The following is a 19,879-nucleotide window of genomic DNA, read 5'->3' as shown; positions in this document are numbered from 1 at the left end:
CATCGCCCGTCGCCTCGCCGCCACATCAGTTCAGTTCAGTACTACAATATTATAGCCACTTGCCACACACAATCAAAATACTACCGCCAGCATTCGCAACAACAAAAAATTAGTACAAATTGTGATTTCGACGGGGAATGTTGCGCTGATCTTTTAGCGTTCATTGTTGTGATCAACCAACTCGTATTTTCGGACAAGCCACGTGAGGCGTGAAGCTTTTTGGCCAGTAATAATTTTATCTGTGAGCTAGAGGAGCGTTGGAAGCCATGACCAATAGTGGTCACAATGTGATTCCTGATGCTGGCGGCGGCGATGCAGCAGCTGGCAGTGGTGGCAATACACCAATTGATCGAGTTGAATGGTCCCGCAACACAATCCTGGAATTCATCGAAGACTATCGGGGCTTCAATGTGCTCTGGGATCCAAACACCAAGGGCTACCACATTAAGCAAGTCAAATATGAAGCCCTCAAGAATTTAAGCCGCAAATATAGCACCGAAGTGCGTGTTATACGCAGCAAGATCAAGAGCTTACGATCATCGTTTCACCGTGAACATGGTAAGGTGATCAGTGGCAAGCGCAGGGGGGTCAACTATCAACCCATGTGGTTTGCATATGAAGCGATACGTTTCATTCTCGAAGGGGAGCGCAACGAATTGGGGGGCGGCAGCAACTCAAGTTTTGATGCTGCTTGTGGCATTGGCGGACGTGAACATGGTATGGCTGTTACTGCTGCTGGTGATGTTTATACGAGTAATAATGCTGTTGGTGGCGATGGTGCTTGTATGGTCTCAAATGGCATTGATGCGAATGACGAACTGGTGACTTTCGTAAGTTTTTTTTCGTTAACTTTTTTTTTATTATTTTGTTTTGTTAATTTGAATTTCAAGTTTGCATTTTTAATTTAGCGTACCTCTGTATAAAAAGTTTAGACGAAAAATAATATTCATGTGCTCTATTATGGAGCTTTGAAAATATCAGAAAGATGTTATTATTAGATTATTATTATTATTATTATAATTATTAAACAAAAGGTCGTGTTTATATTTAGTCTGCCTATTTAAAAATTTAAGTCTGGGTTACCGTATTACATAATATCTTTTTTTTTTATGGAAGAACAAAGTTTTTGTTTGCTTTTGCATGTCTATTTGCATTTTAGAAACTAATGTCGTAAAATATTAAGTTTCATGCGATATACAACTTAAATAATGCAATATCTTATCAAAGCCTTTACCAGGGACGTATAGTCCGTAATGTTTCAATTTACTGTACATTTGACCGAACCAAAAATATTCAATTACGTGGATGGGAAACCCTATCGTTCAAAACCTGTTTGTTTACATTCTTGTATTTGTAGTTTTGAAACAATATCTAGCGCCATTTGATAAGTTAACAACAAAATATTCTTCGCTTTTGTTGTTTTCATATTTGTACTTACTTACTTGTTTTCTTTGAAAGAATCCGTAGTAAACGAATTTATAATTTTTTTCATAAAAACAGCTTACAAGCCATTATTAAAATTAGTGCAACAATTAACAAAAAAGAGATTGTATTTCCCAAGCTGCAGGACTCAAGGTGTGTTCAAAAAATCATGAAATTAAGGGCGAGGGCACAATTTATTGCCAGTTTATTTAATTTTCGCTTGTGAAAAACTTCAGTCCAATTTTATAAAATCGTTTCCTTATTTAGAGATTAACAATTAAGCATAACTCTCTTAAAGTTATTTTTTAGCACAAAATTTAAGTTTGACTGAATTAATTTTTCAATCCTTACAAGGTTTTTGTAAGCAGCAAAATAAACGTTTTTAATTTCTATTTGTGAACGCACCCTTTCATTAATTGTCACTGTCAAATAATTTAGTAAACTCAAGACAAGCAACTAGTCTGTGATAACAAGTTAAGTGGTAAAAATGGACTTTACAAATTAGTTGTAAGGTGTTGCCATATCAGCGAGAAAAGGGGTTTGTCAAAGATTCGAAAATGTCGCTGCCGTTCGCGTCTGTAGAAAATGATCAAATCAGTCAACTTTACAGCATCGTATTCACGATTTGGACATCGTACATAATGGCGTATTTGATTTGGATTATGCTAACGGAGGACTAATTTCGCAAGTTGTTAAGTTCTTATCGAAAAACCCTCTTAATGAAAGTAATAAAAATTCTTGATCGTTGTATTGTAAAATATGTATGACAGTTCATATTTTTTTTTACAGAAATTAATAAGTTTTAGAAAAACAAACGTTTTTTTTTTCTAAATTTCATAGTGTACAATTATGAAAACAAGAAAAAACAAATATTTTTATTTGTTATCATCAAACAAACTTTTACAGCTATCGTAATCTCACAATACACTCATCCTCAACTCGGTAACCGAATTTTTTAATCGAAATTCATTTTTATTGACGTAGTACAGTAGTTTTTCAGTAATTAAAAATATAACGAAATATGATTTTGTTTAGTCTTTTAAATTTTTTGTTTTACTTGAAATTTAAAAAAAGCATACAAATCTTCCAATTTAAAGCCAACATCATTTAAAATTTTGTTGGTTACGGTTGCTTTGTTTTTGAACACGCCCGTTAAATTTTCAAAATCAAGCAATTTGACTGTTCGGAGGGCAGTTCTCAAATATAGTCCTCTGCAACTTTTAGTCAAACGAAAATGTCAGCCTAGGATTCCCATGTTTGTGATTTAGTATTTTTGATGAATACCCTGATGGCAGAAAAGTGATGGAAAGAAATGTGCTAGACTAAGGGCGAGTTATAGCTTTCATTGATAATACAAATGATTAAAATCAATCATTGCAATATTTTTGACAGGTCGTTGACAGCGGTCATTTAGAATTTCTGTCATTTAAACAAATTGTCTGATGGAAGTCCACCGGAAAATCTGTCATTGGAATAGAGTGAAACTGAAACACAAATTAGTGGAACAATTGTTCACTTTTAGGAGCAAGTTATAGCTATCATTGAATTTCATTATTAAAAATAAACATTGAAATTTTCTTGACAGTTCGTTTATAGCTTTAATTAAAGTTTCTGTCATTGAAAAAAATTTCGTGATTGATATCCACCAAAAACCTTTTACTGACAGAAATCTGTCATTGGAGTTTTGGGAAATTGGAACACAAATTAGTGGAACGATTCGTTTCACTTTTGAACATTAAAGTATCAGCAAAAAAATGAATTTCCGTTCGGAAAATAGAAAAATACATTTTTGGAGAAAAATAAATGTGCAATTACACTTTTTTTTCTCAAAAAAAAAAACAATTTGTGTGATTTCCTATCGATCAGTATATAATTTATATTTCTAATCAAAGGAAAACATCGTCAAATATCGATTCAAACATTTTCCGAACCGATTTCAATGATAGCTATAACTGGCCCCTTAGACGTAAAAAATTACCAAAATGAATTTCCGTTCGAAAAACCGACAAATATTTGTTTAGCAAAAAAATACTTTCCGATAAAACGTTTTTTTTTTAATTTTTTTCGTAGTACATACTTTAATAAAAAACGCGTAGCAAAAAGGTCTAAAGTACCAAAGCTTTTCTCCTTTAAAGTTTCGTTTTTTGGGAGGATATTCTGATAATACCGTAAAATCAGTGAGGTTAATATAGGGCCAACCGATCTTCACAGAAAGAAAAGATTGGAATAAAATTTTTTTATAAAAAAGGTATTCGATCTATTCCTTAAAACACAAAAAAACTATTGATAATTCGTGAGTTAAAAGTCTTGAATTAAATAAGAAAGTAACTCTACGAAGACTTTTTTAGTTACTTGCAATATACTTGATCCAACGATTCTTAAAACATGCTAACACATATTCCACTAGATCTGGTCTCACGAAGAAACCAAAAACGAAAACATGACATGACGCCTCAGCGTCACTAATTTGAATTTAAGTTTTTTTTTTTAAACTCAAAGATTCATTTGAGCGTTATAAAATTTCAAGGTCATCAGTTGAAAAAAAAGAAAAACAAACAAAGCGACTTGCATTGAGGTAAGCAATCAAATAAATAAATACAAACAAACAAACATCAGCACTCCGCTATACATAAGAAGTGGCATTTTGAACAGCTTGTCAAATATAATTCGACCAAAATAACTTTTATCTACCGTCAACGTTTGATCATTAGTATTCAAACCTAGGTTTACCTAATTACGGCAAACACAAAAAATGATACTTTACTTTGCATTCCGTTCAACCTCTTTATTCGTTTCGTACTCAACATTTTGAAGAATCATTATGGATTCAAATAAATTCAATATGCAAATGACTTGATGAGAATACTCGTATCAGCACAAGAAATTAAAACATTTTGCTGGCTCGTGAGAACCAGGGTCTTGTGACTCATAACTCACATCAAGTTTTGTATAAGCTTAAATCAAAGGGACCAATAAGTTTTGCTTACAATTTAAAGAATTAAGTACATACAAGATTTTTTAACACTTTCTTAAAAGTAAAGTTAACATTAATTAAACATTCGCTTTTACCTTTCAGTTGAAGACAGATCAACTTAATGAACCACATTATGCCAACATCAGCGCTGGAGACGTCAAAGCTGAAATTGTAAGTAATTGTTATTAAACAATAAATCCAAACTCCAATGCTCAAATGGACATTAAAAATAAATATCATTTACAGCTTGAGACTTCAAATACTGAACTTGAAAATATGACAAGATCAGAAAAATCAAAATACAAAAAATCATTGGCCATTAAATCAAAACGAAGAAGGTCACCGAAAAATAATTCCAACACTCCGCAACTTCGAACCGATAGTGATAGCGATAGTTTGGCAAGTAGTCCATCGTGTAAGAAGATGCGGAAAATTGATGCCAGTGAATCGGATGAGTTTGGAGTTTTTGGTGAATATGTTGGAATAACAATACGAAGGCTGAAGACATCTAAAGCTCAAGTTGTTATCAAGCATTTAATTAATAATTTGCTATTCGATGCTGAAATGGGAAGATACGATTATGGCATTCCAACATCTCGAGAACCGCCTCATTTATATGCGACGACAGATTGATGTTATGGCAGTTCGGGAGTTATTGTAATTTAGTCTATAAGATCAGGGATACTTAAAGCTTTTTTTATTTTGTTGTTTTATAAGACGTAATTCAAACTCAGGTACCTTAAAAGTTATAGTCAAACCTAGAAAGGGTATATTTTTTTAATGGTTAAAATACATATGATAAGGTTTAATAATTTGATGTAAAATTGTTTGTTTTTCGTTTTGTTGTGTTTTTATCTACAAGTTTCTCAAGGGTTTATTCATACCCTTAACATATTTTAAGATTAAACACAGATGAAATATAAGGGCAATATAGAGTAAAGCATTCCACATTCTCAATGTGCGGTTAAGAAAAGTATATTTATACTTGACAGTACGTCCCAAATAGAAATGATAATGAACATTCATAGGAAAACGAGTATTTGGGCAAATTTATTTAAGGGCGGAGAGATGCAACTGGGCAATTTGACATATCGTTTTTCAGAGAGATAAATAGATACTTTATTTTTCATTGATAAGGCTTTACAAAAATTTGCTCAGAGATTTGATATTTGAAATATATCTTACAACTGAAAAACGTTATGAAAGTTAATAAATACACTTGAATTAAGAAAAAATACATTCGAAGGAAGACTATGGTAACATAAAATTGTTTGAAAAAAACGATACAATAAGGAAAGGCTTGAAACATTGCGGTGGTGTCAGTTAAAGTAATATTGCCTGTCATTTTCATGCTTATTTGGATTCCATCCAAAAGACTTAACCACGAGTTAAGGATACTTGCTGAAATATGTGATTTATTTGGTAGTTTTAGACAAAAGCCAATTACATCCAGAGCAGTAGGGGTGTAATATTTATGGCAGTATTTTTGGAAATATCAAATTTCTGATCATTTCATAAGAGGTGCACATACCGATTAAACAGTTGAATAGTTTCCTGGAAATGAGTGCCATCCATGAATAGAGGCATAAGCGGTAAGTTACGATTTAACGTAATTATTAAAGTCTACCCTGTTAATAATTACCCATTTGTACGTAGTCCTAGTCTAGATCAGAATTCAGGATTTTTTTATACGGTGCCGTTGAAGTTGTATATCCTTAAGACAAGGATTTTAATCTATAGAAAGTAATATGAAAAGCTAAGGGTACTTGCGTTAGCGGATCAGAATAAGCATTTATTTTATGAACTAGCCTTAAAATCATCCAATACAACTTATATTTAGCGGTTCAAAAGATGGTTTCTAATTCAACGAAGAAGTTATTCATAGAAAAACTAATACTGACCTTAGAAAGGTCTTGAGTGCACATGAACTTATAGTAAAAGAGGTGGTAGGAAAGATGGAAAATCTTACGAAGTAGTTTTGCCAGCGTTAAAGAACACTTCCTCAGAACAATAGGGCAATAGTATAAGGGCCAACGGATTTGTGTATACCAATACATACTAGTAATGGGTTTTTATTAGGTCAGCGCCAGCGTTTTAAGGTAAGGAACTTTAGTTGAATGTTGTGAAGATATTGACGTATATGTTGACTATTTTGAAAAAAGTATTTTCGATGGTATTAATGCATCTGTTCATAAGAAAACAATTAATAAACTAGCTGTTATTCTTCCTCGTACCATTTGAATATTATTAAAATAAGAAATATGTTTAGATGGAACTGGCTAAAATACCGACAACAACGATTTTTAACAAATGAACCTTCTCGACAAATTAATAACAGAATCGATATCAAAATTCAGGAACATAGAATGGAACAAAAAATTTAGTTCCTTCTTCCTTACATCCTAGTTCTAAACCGTTTTGAAACATACATAAAATAATTTAAAAGAAAAATATTGAAATACTACCCCTTGAATATTCAGGGACAGTTGATACTTCTAACGAAGACAAAGCAAATATACTTGCAAATACTTTTGCTAGTAATCATATTACATATTACCTTTAACCTCTACAACGATCCTATTTTTAATTGTCCACCTCTAGCAGCTCTAGTCCAAGAGGGTAATGCTCCTCTACACGAGAACGGTTTTTAATTTATGAGCAGTTTCACCGCACAAACTATGGTCGCAATGAACCCATTTCTCGTTGCATCAGAGAAAGCAATTTGGAGAAACTTTTAAATCAATAGTTTTAAACAAAATTTAAATATTGTTATTTATTATACATGTATACCATTTTTTATTATTTAATATAATATTAATATATACCGCTCATACACAAACTCATTATAAATGAAAGTCCAACCTTTTTGATGAAACTTATACAAAGTTTCTTAAGTGATAGAAACCGACCTTGACGAAGTGAAGATAGCTATATCTAAACTTAAGTTAAACAAAGCTGCTGGAGTTGACGGCATCGCTGCCGAACTATTCAAAGCAGCAGGCGATGACTTGGTACGGAGCGTGCACCAACTCATCTACAAAATATGGTCGGAAGAAAGCATGCCCAATGAGTGGAATCTCAGCATAGTGTGCCCGATCTCCTTAACATTGCGTATAAGATCCTCTCCGCCGTATTATGTGAACGTCTGAAGCCGTTCGTCAACAACCTGATTGGTCCTTATCAGTGTGGCTTCAGACCAGGAAAGTCCACTATCGACCAAATATTCACACTACTGCAGATCTTGGAAAAAACCCAGGAACTTCAAATCGATACCCACCATCTCTTTATCGATTTTAAAGCCACGTATGACAGCAGCTATAGGAAAGAGCTCTACTGAGCAATGTCTAGTTATCCGTTTGTGCAGAATGACGATGGAGAATGCACGCTGCTCTAACAAGGTCGGAAAAGATCTTACCGATGCATTTGATGTCAAAAAAGTATTTAGACAAGGCGATGCACTGTCATGCGACTTCTTCAACATCGTTCTGGGAAGAATTGTGCAAAACTCAACCGTCAACACTAAAGGGCACAATCTTCCAAAGGTCCATCCAATTACCCGGATACGCAGATGATATTGACATAATTGGAAGTTCAAAGCGTGATGTCAGTGGAGCGTTTTTGAGCATTGCGACGGAAGCGAAGAAGATGAGTTTAGTGGTCAAAGAGGGCAAGACCAAGTATAAGCTGTCATCGAAAAAGGACACTGAACAACGTCGTGTTGGACTAAACGTCACCATGGACAGCTATAACTTTGAGGTAGTTAAGGACTTATTGTCTACCTAGTCACCACTACACAGACAACGACACCAGCGCTGAAATCAAACGAAGAATAACTTTTGCAAATCGCTGCTTTTTTGGACATAGAAGCCAATTGAGAAGTAAAGTCCTCTCTCGAGCATCTAAAATCACCATATATAAGACACTCATCATCACTGTTCTCATTTATGGCGCTGATGCCTGGACCCTGTCAAAGAAAGATCAGAGCGTCTTAGGATGCTTCGAGAGAAAAATTCTTCGGGTGATGTTTGTACCGTACGCATAGATGGAGAATGAAGGAGAAGATATAACGACGAACTGTACGGACTGTACAGCGACACTGACCTAGTTAGCAGAATTAAAGTCCAACGGCTTAGATGGCTAGGTCATGTAGAGCGGATGGACATCAACGCTCCAGCCCGGAAGGTTTTCGAATTAAATTGTATCTAATATATTGTAACGTGATACCAAACAAGTAAATTTTTTGAAAAAAAATCAAAAAAACTGGAAAAAAATGTTCACCTCCAAAATCTTGCGACTAAAATATGATTTCATCTTAAAAACAATTGTGTGCAACGAAGAATAATGTTTTTGACATCTGATAAAATTTTGAGAAAAATCGAATTGTCAGTTTTTTACAAAAAATAAAAACCTAAAAAAAAATTTATAAAAGTTGGTAAAAATTGATTTTCGAATCAAATATCTTTTCTTGGAGATATTCGCTTTAATTTACTTTTATCTTTCAAAAAATCTTGTTGTCAACATTCAGTAAAATTTTGAAAATAATCGAATTGAACAAAAAATTAAAAACTGACAAAAAATTAACAAAAGTTGGCAAAAAATGATTTTCAAAAATTTGAGATAATAGCTTCTAACTAATTTTTACTTATAACAAATATTGTTTTCAATATTCGGAAATATTTTGACAAAAATCAAATCGACAGTTTTTTTTTACAAAAAAAAAAATCTAAAAAAAATGTATAAAAGTTGGTAAAAATTGATTTTCGACTCAAATATCTTTTCAAAACTTTCAGATGTTTGCTTTAAACTACTTTTATCTTTAAAAAATATTGTTGTTAACATTCAGTAAAATTTTGAAAAAAAATCGAATTGAGAGTGTTTGTAAGAAAAACTAAAAAAATGGTTTTTAACGCAAATATCTTTTCATATGAAATATTGGTTTCAAACTTATTTTATTTCACAGAAAATATTGTTTTCAATATTCCGTAATTTTTATATAAAAATCCAACAGTCCGTTTTTTCATAAAAAATAAAATCTACATAAAATAGTAAATAGTAATTTGGTAAAAATTGATACGGGTACATATAGACAAACTTTTAAGCAAGACAAATCAACAAGATGGGAAGTTATCAGTGTGGGTGGCATCCAAGCCTCTTTTTATTTAATGTATCTAATTAGATGTACATCATTCTACTGTCTACTTATTTTTTCTATACATTTTTCCCGTTTACTAATTTATATATATGTATACATATATTTATTTTTATGTTTATTTATTTAGTTATTTATTTATTACCAAATTTATTCATTTATTTGTGTATTTATTTATTTTTGTTTGCCTATTTATTTATATATTTATTTTTTCACTGATAAAATAAATCATCGGAAATAAGTTTCTATTTAATGTAAGCTTAACCTATCTGTGATATAATTATAAACATGCTGTTTAAAAACTAATTATTATTTCTCAGAAGTAAGATACAATTCGATATCATATCTCTGACTTGAAAACTTTAGCTTTTGTAACTTTATCTTTGCCAATAAAATAAAAATTTCTATCTATCTAGTGATTTATTTTCAGTAAGGTTTGTTATTTCAAGAATTTTAAAAACAACTGAATTTCCCTAGCAAGGTATAGATTCAATCATTAGGTCTAAAGCAAAATTACCGAATGTTATTTAGCTATATGCAGCTCCCTTTCCGTAGAATGGATTACGTCAATAAACTCATAGTCTTACGTTATGGATCAGTAAATTAGTCTCAAAGGTAGTGCGATTTAACTCCGCTTGACTATTTTCTGTGGAAATATGTGAAGTCTTTATAGTATAATGCTAAAAGACTATCTTTCGAGTAAATTAAACTTCTTGCCAATATAAAAGAAATCATTTTTGTTTTATTTCATTTCAAAAGTCGGTATCTATAAATATGTATACACATTTTATTTAGGTACGTTACATTATTTCAAATGTTTTTAAGCCCCCTCAGACTTACTCGGTGCTGAGATAAATATCGCTATAATACATAAATTGGAATAGTTCTTCAATGGTTCAAATAAGATTACTTATGCCATTTATGTATAATACTTTTTCCAAACAACTTTAAAGTGCTTCCTTTCTCTGGAAAGCTTAAATAAAAAACAACTCACTCTTCACCTCTGTTGTTCTCCTTTATCCTTTTTTTTGAAGAGGGTTTAAAAACACATTCTTCCATTATGATATACTCTATAAATCATTATCATCATAGTCATCATCATCGACATCTATGTGAAGTCTCATTGTTGCACAGGAACAAGGAACAAGAAACAACTATAAAGCACTTACTTATAAAATACCCCAACAAAATGAAACGATCCGAAAATCTAACAAAATTATAACAACATTTCAATTTGAACAAAAGCACTTTGCTCCTTATATTCCTCAAAATCCACTTCGACTTCCGCGCGCTTCAGACGCAGTAGGTATTTCTTAAGGTTGGAATATAAGGAACGAAGCATCCTGCACGCCATCATCATCATTGGGAAATATTTTCTTAAGCTTTTCATTTTGGAATATCTTTTAAGGAGATTGTCTTTTTCCATGCCCTCGTGTTTTATCTTTTTTTTTTTGATTTTTCCGTTCCCAAAATCATCTCTTATTTTGAGTTTATTTTTGTTTTCATCAAAACCATCATAGTCATTTTTGCAATAACACAATTTCGAAAAGGTAAAAGTTAAACCGATTCCATAAATTACTTTTTTTTCAATTAAATTTAAAAAATTTCGCTGCAGGTGGGAAGACTTTTTAATATTTTTTTTTGTTTACTATTTTTGATCCGAAGCTTTGAAAATCCTAGAAGAGAGTATTACAGCTTTGGATGGTACAGCAACAACAGAGTGATGGGGAATAAGTAATGCCCTTGAAGAGTACTCATTGTTGTTATTTTTAAGATATTTTGTGATAGGGAAGAAATTAAGGATAAAATGAATCCTTGAACTGGCATTAAGCTGGTTTACCTTGAAGGTGTGCATGCAAATGATATCATTATTTTTTTTTTCTTCGGAGAACGTTGGTAAATCGATAAGATTGTCATTAAGTGTCTTAAAATATCGTCAATATTACAGGGAACTGTCAATCATTTCTTGTTAAAGGAAAACATGTCATTTTCTTAAGTTTAAGCTCTGCTTTAAAATTGAAATAAGAAGAAATAAGGATTTGATTTGATGCCAATTAATGACAATATTTCATTACTGTTTATAATTTTTGTTGTATTTAAAAAAAAGTATCAGCCGTAAACTAGGGTGTATTCTTATTATTTGCTTGTTTCATTTTATTAAGTTCCTTACGTTTAAAACGTGTTTAAAAATATCCTTTTAGACCTATCCTCATACAGAATCTACTCTGGAATAGTCCCGTAGTGGAGTTTGGTTGATTTTACGCTATTGCTTCAAATGTCAATTGTTTTCAAAATTGGACAGAAAAATATATCCTAGTTTTGAAAATCTGTTAAAAAGAAAAGTTCCTGAAAACAGTAAAAGACATTTTTGTTTGAAAATGCATGGTGGCAGTTTTGATAAGAATAAGAAACACTATCTGTGGACAAAAAAAACATTGTAAGGAGGTTTTTTGTATGAAATTTTATACGCACAGTTTAAGGCAGCTGCTTGCCGAATTTACAATTGAATATAAGAATGAAACAACAACAACTTGTGTGTGCTACCACCAAGTTCATATGCTGGAGTTATAGCTATTTCACGGGGGCCAACCCGATCATCAGACTCCTTTAGTGGTGCTTAATCGCTTTTTGTTCAATTTAATTTTTGAAGAACTTTTGCCCGAGCTGGGCTTGAACAAGCGATCTAGCGTGTGAGGAGCTAGTGCACTACGCACTACGCCACCGCACCCACATGAAAGTTGTAAGCCAATTACAGGTTTGTTTCGTTCTATCGAACTATACTGAACCGATTAGCATTTTTCAAGCCCAGCTCGGGCAAAAGTTCTTCAAAAATTAAATTGAACAAAAAGCGATTAAGCACCACTAAAGGAGTCTGATGATCGGGTTGGCCCCCGTGAAATAGCCAACCCGATTTAATTTAATTTAAGTTCAAAGAATGAACAAGGCAGATAATTGCAAAATCAGTGCATATAAACTTGGCACGAATTTTTATCAAAAAAACTAAGAATTGAACTGCCCAAAAGAGTCATGAATTGAAATTAAATGTTCATTTTAGCACAATATTACGTTGCAAATGTTTTGTAAGTTTCGAAACTTTTAAGAGAGATGCAAAAAGAAGTTCAAACAAATACGCAACCTAGAAACTGAGTAGTTAACAAAACTGATTATTCAAACAGTAAAGACCTTTAGCATATGACCTTGAATGCTCTTTTAGTCATTATTGCAAAAAAAAACAAGTGCAAACTTTCAAAAAATTAAATAATAATAAATGTGTTACTAGTATACAGCGATTTAATTGAAAACCTAAAAATGAAAAATCGAATTTGAATACATTTTTATTCAAAATAAAACAAAAAAAAAAGGAGGAAGGGATGATTGGTGCCAATCTGTCAATATTTCCAAATGATAAAGAAAATATGAATAACAACTTTTTGTGTAAGGAAAAAAAAGGGTTAAGCCAATATCTTTCCTAGTTGTCATAACACTGGAGCCAAAAGTAATTGTTTCTGTAAAAAGTTGTCGATTGGATCTTTTTTAATTTTCAAAAAATTAACAACTGTACTTTGCACACAAATAAGTTTGATTTAAATTTCCCTTCTTTAAGTCAAGATTTTTAGTTGCAAACCAATTTTGTAAATTTTAATAACACCTTTCAAAAGTTTCCATTTCTTATAGAAACAATACTGTTTCAGTTTTTGTAAAAATGTCATCTTAAGAAATTTTGCATAGAATGAAACAATTTTGAAGTCTCGAGATTTTCGTGATTTTGCCAACTTTCAGTATTATGTTTGTAAGGTTAGGTTATAAGTGGCTGTTCAAGATGGAAACGGACACACTTAGGCCAGTTTAATGACCCGCTGTGATACCACATGAATCTTTCTTCTAAGCTCAATGGAAACATTTTGAGTCTCTTACAAAACGTGAGAGGCTGATTATGATGATATGATTTAGATCGTTAAAGAAGAATTCTACTAGGTAATTCTTGCGTTTTTAAGTCAGAGCAGGGCATGATCGGAAAAGATGAAGAGTAGTTTCCTAATCGTACAGCTTCTGCAAAAGTCATTTGAGAATACGCCTAGTCGCGTAGCGTTCTTTCCTATTAGACAGTGTCTGGTTATGACACCTATTATAGAGCTTATGTGTGATCTGCTTTGAGATAGCAAGCACCTTTTAAATCCAGTGATGGCCAGATGTTTTTTGTGACTTGACACGTGGTGATGTTGTTCCACCTGGTGCCTGTCATCCTTACAGCGCCTTGCATTAGCAACAGTTTACAAGTAGCGATTTTTATGCCAGTACTTGTCAAACGTGGTAGGATGGGCTGTACTTTACCGTTCCTGGCAAATTCATCTGCCTTACAGTTACCTGGAATGTCTCTATGGCCTGGCACCCAGTAAAGGTGAATATTAAACTGTTGTGCCATCTCCATTGGAGATGATCGACAGTTATGGACTGTTAAAGAGTTTATAGAGACAGAGTCCAGAGATTTGATAGCGGCCTGGCTATCTGAGAAAATACGGACATTAGATGTTGATATCACGTTTTCTTTAAGCCAGGACAAGACTTCCTTTAACGCCAAAAGTTCCGCCTGGACACGCTACAATGATTGGGAAGGCAGAATGAGAGACTTACTTTCAGTCGTTCAGAGTACACACCTCCACCAGCCCTTTCTTTTGTTTTTGAACCATCTGTATAAAAATGGATTGACTCATCTTCCAAGAACGTCCTATCCTTCCAGAAAGATCTGATAGGTATAGAAATCTGGAAATTTCTGTCGAATTGCATTTGGGAGATGGTGTAGTCTTTGTGCTTTGGAATTGATTCTAAATACCTAAAAATTACGGAGTGGCCAATATTGTTGCGACGAAGCTTTGAGGCGAATAGCAGAGCTTGCAGCTATTTGTTTGCTGAATATGTCAAGTGGTGTTAGGTAGAGTAAGGTGTCCAGTGCCGCAGATGGGGTCGTGCGAAGAGATCCGCTTATACATAGTTTTATAGCTTTGTCTAAAGCAGTCCACCATACTGCCACACCGTACATTAAAATCGGTCTGATTATTGATGTGTATAGCTAATGCGTGATTTTGGGTTGTAAACCTTATTTATTACCAATAGCTTTTTTTCGAAAAGAGAGCTGCAGTAGCTTTTTTGGCTCTTTTCTGTACGATGAGTTTCCAATTCAGTTTTTTATCCAAGACACGACCCAGGTATTTAGCCTCGTCTGAGAATTTTAATTAGATTCCTTTAATATGGCTAGGGTTGTCTAATGGAATTTTGTATCTCCTCGAAAATAAGACTAAATCAGTTTTGTTTGGGTTGACACCCAGCCCACACCGATCAGCCCAAAGTATTAGTCTGTCTAAGGCATTTTGTAAGAGTTCTTTAAGTTTGTTAAAGTTTTATTTTTTTTTTGTAAGAAGAAGAGTTAAATCGATTTTTCAGGGAGAGTACAATAACTCAGGCGACAAAGTTTAATGACGGATTTGTATAGAAGAGTTAAAAACAAGCATTTTATACCAAGACAAGTGTGGGTCTATCTAACCCCGTCTATGCGGTAGGGGTAATTTAAAAATATGTACGTTAAATGGAAACAAATTATTAAATAATATTGGTAATACTTAAAACTAAGTTTTATACATTTTTAAAGCCAACTCTTTTATCTATTAGATTGTTTTTTTTTTCAAGTCAAAACTAGTTTTGGAAAAAATTGTTTTAAACTCAAAATTTGTGCAAAAAAAAGTTAAAAAAAGATTTAAAGTGTATAATTTTTATATTTTAATGTTTTTTTTTTTAATTTATTGATTTTATTTATATTTGATCAAAAAATGAAAACTAGATGGCTTTATGTCTTCTAGTTCGTCAGAAAATTGAAAATTACCAAAAAAAAAAGAAATTATTTTAATAATATCTTGTCCCTGAGTTTTCTGAATACGATAAATGATGCATAGTTTTTTTTCAAACTGTATTTATCTATATCTTTGACAGTTCATGACATATGTATGTCCGATGAAAAAAGGTATACAAACTTACGAATGTACGTACACACGAACTAAGGCTTCTTACTTAAAACTTTTTATTTTAATTTCAAGCACCTTGAAAAGTAGAGATATGCCAAGATTCTCAATTCACCAGATCAGATTTCATACAAATTTAATTAATTTAAGAAAAAACTATATGCACTTTTTTATTTTAATTTACGATACTTCTGTCTTCCGCAACAAAGTCCTGAACGCATTAAAATGTTTAGTTTAAAAAAAGTGTATTTGCTTCTGAAAACAATTTTGAGTATTTTTCGATTGCGAACGAATTTAATTTTATTGTTCTCTGAACTCTCTGATTTTTTAAGTGCATATGAAATTTCGATAGCTGTCTATGGTTTGACAGTTGAGAATGTCAAAACGTGTTGACGTTTCTGTTCGGTAAGCTTTGGCAGTACATAATGAATCGTTTAATTTCAGAACAGTGAAAACATACTAAAACTAATGCCATGAATTTATCAACCAAATAATAATCACAGAGAACTTATATCAACTTTAGTTTGTCTTGAAATATTAAATTGCCAAAATTTTGTACTTTAAGTCTAAAGTTACAAGCTTGATCTACGGGAAACCACGTTATGTGTAGGTAATGATATTCTACGGAATTCGGAATAATAACTGGTGGATACGGAAATGGGAAAAATTGCTGCTTCCTGTGGAGAAAATGTGCAGATCAATCTCAACAATATTGCTTAGATGAAAACGAAGTTCTGAGAAGTCATCCAAAAACTTGAAGAATCTTAACGAAATCAGATGATAAAAAATGCCCGTTAATCGGAGAGCAGATTACTCTACAGCCAGCTTAATTATGGCTTGTGTGACAAAAACTGCTTCTAATATTCTTTCTCCTATAAAGATATTTCCATAATTTTTAAATCAAGATGCGAACTTTTACATTTAAATGAAAAACCATACAGCGGAAGCTTCTGTACCAATTTTGCAATTTATGTAACTTGAGAGATAAAAAAGGTTGCTTTCATTTCATCAGTGTTTTCGAATTTTTAACCAACAAAGAAGAGTATGTTTTTGTAAACCATCAGTATCAGTACAGGAAACGATTGAAATTTTAAATGGATCAGCTTGGGTAAGGGGTCTTGGGTTCAATCCCTGCCTGTTATACCTTAATTAATACCGCATTCGAGAAAAGGACAAATCCTTCAAGAGTAATTCTTGCCATGAAAAAGTGCTTTCTCAAATTAGCCGTTCGGATTCGGCCTAAAATTGTACGTCCCTTCCATTCCTGACAACAGCACTCGCACACAGGAATAGTTGAGAGTTGTAAGTCAATAGGTTTATTATAAGATTGGGCGACCCTTATAAGCTAACAGCTAAGCCAATGCTTAAACATTCAAAAGCGCTTTTGAAAAAAAATATATAATGATTACTTGCAATAAATGAATATTTGAATTGAATTGAATTGAATATTATTTAAAGTAATCAAGCTCTTAAAAAAGACTCGATATTTGATTTTCTTGGACTTAATTCATAATACAGAAAAAAAAAACTCGTTTGGGTACACCATGGCGTATGCGTGTTTTTTTTATTCGTCTCCAATTTTATAATACCATTAAATTATAATGTTTTATATTTGTTAACCTAACTTTTAAACATTATGATTTCATAAATAATGAAGCCTGAACTAATTTGTTCACTCTCTTCTTAATCTTGTTATTTTTTATTGCTAACCTTGAAATTTTTAATTTCGTTTTGTAAAGTTTTCTCTTGAAAATCTTTTTTCTTAAAACTTTAAGAGTTTTCCAATACAAATCTTGCGCCGGTAACTATTTAAAGTTCATAATTCATCAATAACAGGACAGGTTGGGAGTTGAAAACAAAACCTTTCAAGTAAACATAATTTCAAAATCTGTTTTGAATCCTTGATAAGTAAACCATGACTTAATGCCTGGGAGCCACCACCCTTACGTGCATCTAGATACTCACCCACAATTTCACACAAAATCTTACATCAAAAGCTTGCTTAAACCTTAATGGCTATTTGTATCCATTTTGAAACAAAACAGCTGATGAGTTCCATTCCCTATGCAAGTAGTTCACCCTCTTCTGAATCTGAACACAGTTAATAGTGAATACTCAGAAATAGGGGGTAAGGAACTAATTTTTACTGTCTACATCTATTCTATACTCCATAGTTGATGTTGCTTGTGAAAAGCGGCTTAAAAAAAAGGGCTTTATATCAATGTAGATATATAAGTATTATTATTCTAGTCCATAGAAGCACCTCCATATAAATAAACCTTCTCCTCCTCCTTCTACCCATAAGGAACAGTGACAAAGTTACACAATTTAAGCGCATTCATAAAAGTTCTGAGCTCTGGGTATACCTATACCCACCTTCCTACAATCGTAAAGTGTTTGCGAGGTGCGAGGATGATGGTCTCCTTAATGTCTTTTCGTTTAGTGTGCTATTTTTTGTTTTATTATTTGGAAATGTTTCATGTAACAATTGCCTTGCCATTGTAATCTCTTTGGCCAAGTGTTTTTCGAGGGGGTGAATGAATTGGATACACGAAATTCACTTGCAATAGGTACAAGTACAACAACAAAAAAAGATTAAGTACCTACCTAAAATTCTCAGAGTGGTGTCTTTTTATGAGTCTGCGGCTATTTCGTTCCGACCGGTGCGGTGGTGCGGTGTTCGTTTCGTTTACATAAGTCGCAGTCACATGAAAATGAAATCGTCTCTCTATTTAGTGCCTGCCTGTAGCTGTAGTGTAGCTTGTGCAGCAACAGCAAGAGCTTCAGCTGCACACATAGGGCTGCACAGCTAAAATAGACACCGGGTCTGTCCGGGTCCGGGCCGAAAGTGTTTGGTTATTTTAATGTGTGTTAGTGGATTTTGTCACACGTACCCATACAACTTAAAGCATGCCAAGCTGGCAGTAAATCTGTAAAATGAAAGAATGAAAAATACCCCAATTGATGAAATGGAAAACTTTAAATTTAATTAAAAAAAATAAGAAAATAAAACAATTTGATTGACTTTTTGGACACATCCTTTTCCTCCTTAACCTCTTAGTATCACCGACGCTCCTGGAAAAGTAATTCAGATTTTCACCCATCTCGGAAAACCTTCAATTTCCATCTTGCTTAGAAAAAAGTCAAATACCAAACGAAAGAAGAATAATTACTGACTAAACTTACAGCGATTTTTCCAATGCCCCTGCCTGCCTTCACCTCACAGTCCTCTTCGATTTCTTTGAAAAACTCGTTGTTGTTCGTTGAACAGCTGATACACCCCTTCTAAAGAGGGTTGAAGGAAGGGCACATACACCGGGAGGCCATATGCAAGTAGATAGACACAGCAAACGGTGTGATAGATAGATAACCATATGATTGCTATGTAACCGGCTTTTTTGAAAATAATGTACCACAAAACAAACAACGATAAATAATGGAAACAGGCATAAAGAGTAATTGGGGTTATCTTCTATCTACTTTCTGACATTCATGCTGTTTCTTTTCTGTGTTTCTCTTAATTTAAACATATGATCCCGGCTGATTTGTTGTACATAGCCTAAGGGCGCAGTCGCACTGAGAGGGAAGCCTTTCAAGCTCTCATCGTTCGTCTCTATGTTTTCTTATATCTTTGGCTCGGCTCTCACTTTCTGTCAATGGATTTTTCGTTTTGTTCTTTTCTCATTTTGTTCTTGTTCGTGTTCTTTAAACAACTGTAACTGTGCTGATGTGTGCTTGCCTTAAATATACTCTCGTATACTAGTCGAAAGGAAAAAAACAGTTTTTTTTCCTTATATTTCGCACATCTATTTTTGGGGCTGATTTGTTCTTTTATTTGGCAACGGGTACAGAAGCAAAAGGTGCCTTTAAAATGAATTTTGCATGCATTTGTCAAAAATAAAACGGTTTTATACATTTTGACAGATCTCAACATACTTAGGTATACAGTTATATGTAAATACATTTTCTTTGTACATGACAACAAAAAAAATGTCTAAATTTTATTTTAATATTCTTTCTTTATTTTTAAGAAGATTTTCATCTTGGGTTTTTCCACTTGAAGTCTATAATAACAAATAGTTAAAAAAATATATAGGATACTTCTATACGTAAAGTAGGTATATGAATTTTCTTTTTTGACGTCATTTTTGATGCAGTGCCAGAATTTGTTCAGTCTTAGTTTTTCCTTCCTCTGAGGTTTGTTTCGATGATATTGTGTTGTGCTTGCTATACTTTTGGTCAGCTCGCTTTAAAGGTCAAACATTCCTTTCTTTTTGGATGTTGTATACCTACATACATAAGAAGGTATTTTGTTTTTCTTTT

At 32.9% G+C, this 19,879-nt stretch overlaps 1 protein-coding gene and 1 long non-coding RNA gene across 3 annotated transcripts in view; one reads left to right on the top strand and one right to left on the bottom strand.

Moving 5' to 3' along the window:
• The window catches only part of LOC129942807 (uncharacterized), a 44,413-nt gene extending 25,196 nt beyond the window's left edge, over nt 1–19,217 (bottom strand). For both annotated transcript variants that reach the window (XR_008781100.1, XR_008781101.1), the window contains exons 1-2: nt 18,611–19,217; nt 18,164–18,486 (exon numbers count right to left, since the gene is read on the bottom strand). This is a non-coding gene — a long non-coding RNA (uncharacterized LOC129942807). The remainder of the gene's footprint in view (nt 1–18,163; nt 18,487–18,610) is intronic.
• Nucleotides 111–5,213, top strand: LOC129942805 (uncharacterized). The gene is made up of 3 exons (XM_056051880.1): nt 111–830; nt 4,499–4,567; nt 4,643–5,213. The coding sequence occupies exons 1-3, from the start codon at nt 267–269 to the stop codon at nt 5,027–5,029; spliced, it is 1,020 nt and encodes a 339-aa protein (XP_055907855.1). The 5' UTR covers nt 111–266; the 3' UTR covers nt 5,030–5,213.
• Nucleotides 19,218–19,879: the final 662 nt, after the last annotated feature.

The sequence above is a fragment of the Eupeodes corollae genome, chromosome 1 (assembly GCF_945859685.1).
Source record: "Eupeodes corollae chromosome 1, idEupCoro1.1, whole genome shotgun sequence".
Lineage (NCBI taxonomy): Eukaryota > Metazoa > Arthropoda > Insecta > Diptera > Syrphidae > Eupeodes > Eupeodes corollae.
Note: the sequence above shows the minus strand (reverse complement) of the source record. Positions and strands in the feature narration are given on the sequence as shown.